Consider the following 6176-nt stretch of genomic DNA (forward strand, 5'->3'; position numbering starts at 1 on the left):
CATCCCCTCCCCCTTTTCCTGTTCTTCCCTGGCCTTCCATCTGTACATTACTATTACTATATTCCTTTAACCGTTACATTTGAGAAATTTAGCACACTAACGACTAAAGCTCAGCCACTACGGGCTGCTGCACGTACTCCTACGTTTAAAAGGTGGATACAGAGTTCGCTAAATGCAAGCGTGATTTTCACGCTTGGCGTGATTTTCACGCTAGGCGTGATTTTCACGCTAGGCGTGATTTTCACGCTAGGCGTGATTTTCACGCTAAGCGTGATTTTCACGCCCGACGTGATGAAAGTCGGTTCCTGATTGGCCGTGTGGAGCTTAGGAAGCATGAAAAATAACGTCTGGCGTGAAAAATCACGCCTGGCGTGAAAAATCACGCTTGCGGCGCTTTGTGAACTCTGTATCCACACTTAAACAATAATACAAATAAATAAACTAGGCATTGTTGTAGACAAAGAGGCTGATCCCTGGTCGCGGAAGCGATGTGCGTTTCCGTTGTTTTGTGAGTTTGTGATGTTGGCAATTAATTATCATGGGGAAGTAATTTTCAACTTCTCTTCTCCTTAGTTTTTTTTTGTACCCATTTTTCCCATTTACTCGACGCCGCTCCTCGCGCGTACGAGATATACCTCACACTCTAAAAAAAATCAGTACAAAATTCTGTAACATTGTTACGCAGTAATTCACATATCACATGTTACAGAATTTTGTATCATTTTTGATACAGATTTTAATCTGTAACATGGATACGAAAATCTGTATCACATGATACAGAACATCTTTGGGATTTTAAAATTGTAATTCTTCATTTTGTTACTCTTCCTCCCTTTCCCACTCTTCTTTTTTTCTAGGGGACTTGACTCCTTCGATTTCATTTCAAGTAATGTACCTTGCCTCACCGGGAGTTGAACCCCAGACCCTTGGATTAGGAAGTCGCGCCTTTACCCGCGCGGCCACCAAGGCTACCTGAGGAGAAATTCGCTGGAACCCGGTGTAATGCCACCGGGGCTCCCGGAGACTGCGCCAACGAAGTTCCATAATTCTGTATCCAGGGATACAGAAAATTGTATCCAACGTTACTTGATCTTGTATCTGTTACAGAAAATAGTAACATTTACGGAATTTTGTAACATTTTGATCAGATTACAGAATTTTGTACCCATGTTACATCTTTCCATATCACAAGAGCCTGATACAGAATTCTGTATCAAATTTGATACAGAATTCTGTATTATTTTTTAGAGTGCAGTTCTACCATGCCGTTCTCATGCGCAGGCTTGCCAACGCACAGACTGCAACAGAAGGCGTTTTAGAAGCAAGCTCTCATTTTAACCTTGACCTCAGTTATCTTTCCAACGGTAATAATTGCTCGAGAATTAGTTTCGCAGCAACTTTTGTTGTACTCTCATCAGAACAACATATCTCTGACTCACATTAACCCTATAAACTTTACCATTGGGAAGGTTGGATCCCCATAAGTTGGGCTGTGATCTCCCAAACTCCTGGGGGCTACTCGACTCGATTGTTAAGGCTTCGCCTCTTATTTTTATTCAGATTCTTTATTTCTTATTGCTTTAAGGCTCAGCCAAATACAGCTTTGTTATTTTCCAAAATTTAGTAAAGGATAACTCCGTTGTCTCCCACGATTAAGTAAAATCGTATTTTTTACTATTTTTTCTGGACTTGCCCAGCAACAAATGTTGTTAAAAAACAACACACATGTTGTAATCCAACAACATTCACCCAATTTTCTGAAACTAATTTTCATTCCAAAACAGTGGTTAGTTACCTCAGCCTGCATCAACACTTTGTAATTACACAAACTTGTTGTGTTGTAGTGTTACGGCATGGTGAAAAGTAGGAATCATTGTTATGCACCACTACCACTACGATCGAAATAGAATAAATTTTGCCACGTGCCAATGAAAACGAATGATGTTGTTTTTTAACAGACTAGTCATTACAAAGAGCGTGATAACTTGACAATATTTTTCAACAGTGTACGGGCTGCTGCATGTTCTACTACGCTTTAAAAATTTACGGCCGTGTACTACAGGCGTACTATAATTGACAACAATATTTTTCGCCACCCTCCCTTTGCAGGGAGTAGACCACTGGATGGCTACATAGCGCGGGCCCGTCCAACGCAAGCGGAGCTCGTTTGGAAAGTGGAGGACGCGCCAGCCGTCGCGTCGTTCAACATAACGGTCGGTAGCTTTCTTGGGTCCCAAACACTCTTTGTTCGTGACAAACAGCAGTGTTGTTTGTATTGCGAAGAATCGGGTTTTAACGCACAAAGGATCCGCACTGTCAAAAATAGTTGTCAAAAAACTTCCGTTCAGGAACAGTTCGTTAGAGCAGATGATTCAAATGTTTGCTGTTACCATAGCTGCTAACTTTCTTTTGCTGCTATGGGAACAGCAAACATTTTTTGCTGTTCCCGCTAAATTTTTGCTGTTCTAGCAAACATTTTGCTGAAACAGCAAACGGTTTGCTAAATTTATAAAGACCCACTTCTGTTTCAGCAAACACACTATTTTGCGTGCAAGTATGCTAGTTCTAGTCGATACTTTCGCTCTACGGGCGAAAATTTCGTCCGTTTTGCTCTATTTTGTACCGTTTCGGCGCTATATTACATGGGGCATTTCTTGGCGGAAACAACGTGAAAAGGACAAAATGGTCTATTAAATCGTAAAAAAGGCTTCATGTCACAGAATTGTAAACACTCTTAGAAAAAATCCGGGAATTTCACGGAGGAACACACTCGTGAAAAGTTTTGCGAAAGTCCTTTGGGATTTCCCAAAGTACTCTGTAGATTTCACGCTTCGAGTTCAATTTTGAAACACATAGACGCATGAAAACTTTCACCATCAACACCTGTTTTAGTGCACAAAAACTAAGAACGGAGTCCTCTGGGAATTTATAATAGTGATGAAAGGTGAATCTTTGGGAAATCCCAAGAAATTTTTAACGGTGAAGGGAGTAGTAATACTTAAACCACACATTGCGGGTCGAACCACACCCTCTTTTGGGCTTAAGGGTCCCTAGATTATCTAGTATCACTGAAACGTTGAATTTTACAAAACGACGCGTCCTAACAACAATGTTCTATCTGCAGCGTGCGGATTACACAATGTTCTATCTGCAGAGTGCTGAATAAACAATGTTCTATCTGCAGAGTGCGGATTACACAATGTTCTATCTGCAAAACGGGGTTCGGCGCAGCCCTTCACCTTTGTGTGGTTTGCAAGTAACTGGAAGACATTAAGGCAAATCTGAGCACACGGAAAGAATTGTAAAGTTCCAATGTTTAATTATTGACTGCAAAAAGTGAAGTAGAACGAGCTGTTACGGAGTAATAAGCATTACTTTAGAGGTGTCCCGAAACCCGCGTTTTGCAGATAGAACATTGTGTCATCCGTACGCTGCAGATAGAACATTGTGTATTCAGCACTCTTCAGATAGAACATTGTGTAATCCGCACGCTGCAGATAGAACATTGTTGTTAAGACGCGTCGAAAACAATCTGTCAAAATTCGAACTTTTAATGAAAACCGTTACCGAACAGCAGAAGTTTCATGTCCCTAATTTTAAAGTAATAAGACCCCGACCCGACAAATGGTTCGATAATGTCAAATTTTGGGCCCGGAACGCCCTGTTCACCTATACCCTCTCCTTAAATCGTTTCGGTGTCAGCGCCGCAGGCCTCCCCGGATGGAACGAACTTATCTAAAAGTACACATTGATGTTAACATATTAAGAGTGAAGATTTAGAGTAAAGAAAAAGTTAACTACAAGTACACTTTATGAGGACAACTACACGAAAACTTCCTTCAAAAGTTCATTCTGTCGAAAAAACTTGCAGTTTTCTTATACTTTTAGATAAAGAATAGCACACTTCGGCGATATTGTACCTAGTCAAGTTCGTTCCACCCGGGTCGCTATATGTGCGCGTCGCAGCGTTGCAGTGTTTCCTGAGATATCGCGAAGCCTGTTACGCGAGACGTGGTCTGGCGTCACAATGGAAAAACAAAGGTTCTAAATAACACCTTTTAAGGGTGCCTCTGTAGAGGCACTAACACGAAAATGATCCCAAAACAAAGGAATGTGTTTCCTCAAATATTTGATGGTCTCTTTTGGAGTAACTTGTCAAAATAAGAAACTGTGGATCCAATTTGGCGACTTTTCAGGCCGCAGGCCTCTTTACGACTCTGCCTTTTGCCCGACCGAAGGCCTACGAATGCCATAGGCCCGTCATGGCGTAACAGTAATATACCACAAAGCCTGTTACGTGAGCCCTGATGAGATAATTGACATAAGTCAGACTAGACATACTTAGGACAATATTTAGACAAAGTCTTCAATGGTAAACTAAGTGTTCAACTGCTCAACCTTGCAAGTGAGAAACTTCAAGTTAAATACTTGCAAGTGTGCAACTGCCAGTTAAATACTTGCAAGTGTGCAACTGCAAGTTAAATACTTGCAAGTGTGCAACTGCAAGTTAAATACTTGCAAGTGTGCAATTGCAAGTTAAGTAAGTGGTGAAGTATCATGTGACAGGTCCTCTGCCTTTGCTATTCATCTGGAACCACGGACATCTTTGTCCTGGAGGTCAGCTCTGCCGACAAGACGGCCACCGTCTTGCTGAGCGATCTCAATCCTGGAGCAGAATACATTTGCCGGGCCAAGTTTACTGCAGGTATATCCGAGTCTATGTGCAGCGATGGTGTCATTGTGACCACTCTCCAATACACTCCCGGTAAGTCTGTTTCCATTCGGACCCTACCCGCAAGGCTCTGTAGCCCGCTGCATCGTTTGACACATTAACGAGCAGACTCGCCCACACACCGAGTTTCTAGCTCCACCCCACTTAGACATTAAATGGGTACGGACAATTTTGCACTAAAGTTCGACGCATCCGAGAAACAAAGGCGGATCAAAAAGCGGTCGCTGAACAACGGTGGATCAGAAAGCGGTAGCTGAACAACGGTGGATCAGAAAGCGGTAGCTGAACAACGACGGATCAGAAAACGGTCGCTGAGCAACGACGGATCTGCTTTTTGCTGATCTCTGCATACTTGACTTTGGAGGCCTCTTACTCTCCTTAGAGATATCGCATCGTGTAGGGTGTTGTCTCTGCTTATTCACGAGATGATGACAGTTAAAATGATGTTTTACTGAAAACGATACAACGTCTCCGCGATAAGTGAGAGGCCTCCAAAGAGTTAGGTGCACTGTAAAAAATCAGTCTTGTATACGGAGCCTGTCACGGGCGTTCCGTACCTCACTTTTGGGAGTGATTTTCGAAAGCGGTTCGGAAATTTGCCGCACATTGCCACCGTACCAACGATTTTTACATGGGCTAGCATAGGGAAGGGGGTACGGAACGCCGTAACAGACTCCGTACTCAAGACGAAGACTTCCGGATCAAAATTAACACGACTTTTTCCGTGCCTTTCCGTACCCTGGCTCCGTACCCACGTTTTTTTTACATGGGCTCTTATAGGAAGAGGGTACGAAACCCAAGGTACGGAGACGCCGTAGGTTAAGTAAACGGCATATTTCCGTATGGGTGACCGTGATTATTTTTTACAGTGTGTGTCCTTGTCCACATATAAGTCAAGAAAAGTTTTCCCAGCCGAAAATTCTGGTTACGGCTACGGTTACGGTTTCGGCTACGGTTACTGCTACTAGAGCTGTGCGAATTGTTCGATATCGAATCGAATCGGCCTGATTCGAATTCGTTCGATTTCAAATTTGCCTGATTCGATGTCGAATAATTCGAAATTTCGAATCGGGTTGGTTCGACATCGAATCGCATTGGGGTCTAGTGTGCGGCACCCGCTCTATGCCCGCTCTACACGCTGTAAGTCGTCGAACATCTACGGTACAGGGCCAGTCTAAAAAATCCGTCAAGTCCACATTATTCAATGTGGCTTAAAGGGGCTTCGCGTACTTGGTGTTGGCCTATGGACAAACAAACGCTGAGACACATAGACGTATCTAGATGCTCAAATTATGCAGCTATACTCTGAATCCGCCTATTGCGAACATACGTGTTGGGCTTTAGCGGGGCGCAACGGCACGCCAAGGTAATTTTTGTCCTACGACTTCATTCAAATTGGTTTGATCTTAGAAAAATAAGGAGTACCGTATCCAATGATTAAGAT

The 6176-nt window shown here is 42.9% G+C and overlaps 1 protein-coding gene across 2 annotated transcripts in view; it reads left to right on the forward strand.

Annotated features, from left to right (window-relative positions):
* Positions 1–6176, forward strand: part of LOC113218051 (uncharacterized) — a 53717-nt gene that overhangs the window by 26562 nt on the left and 20979 nt on the right. For both annotated transcript variants that reach the window (XM_052263670.1, XM_052263669.1), the window contains exons 6-7: positions 2110–2213; positions 4567–4765. In XM_052263670.1, the coding sequence (XP_052119630.1) occupies positions 2110–2213; positions 4567–4765 (303 nt within the window). The remainder of the gene's footprint in view (positions 1–2109; positions 2214–4566; positions 4766–6176) is intronic.

The sequence above is a fragment of the Frankliniella occidentalis genome, unplaced genomic scaffold (assembly GCF_000697945.3).
Source record: "Frankliniella occidentalis isolate FOCC.00 unplaced genomic scaffold, Focc_3.1 Scaffold13, whole genome shotgun sequence".
Classification (NCBI taxonomy): Eukaryota; Metazoa; Arthropoda; class Insecta; order Thysanoptera; family Thripidae; genus Frankliniella; species Frankliniella occidentalis.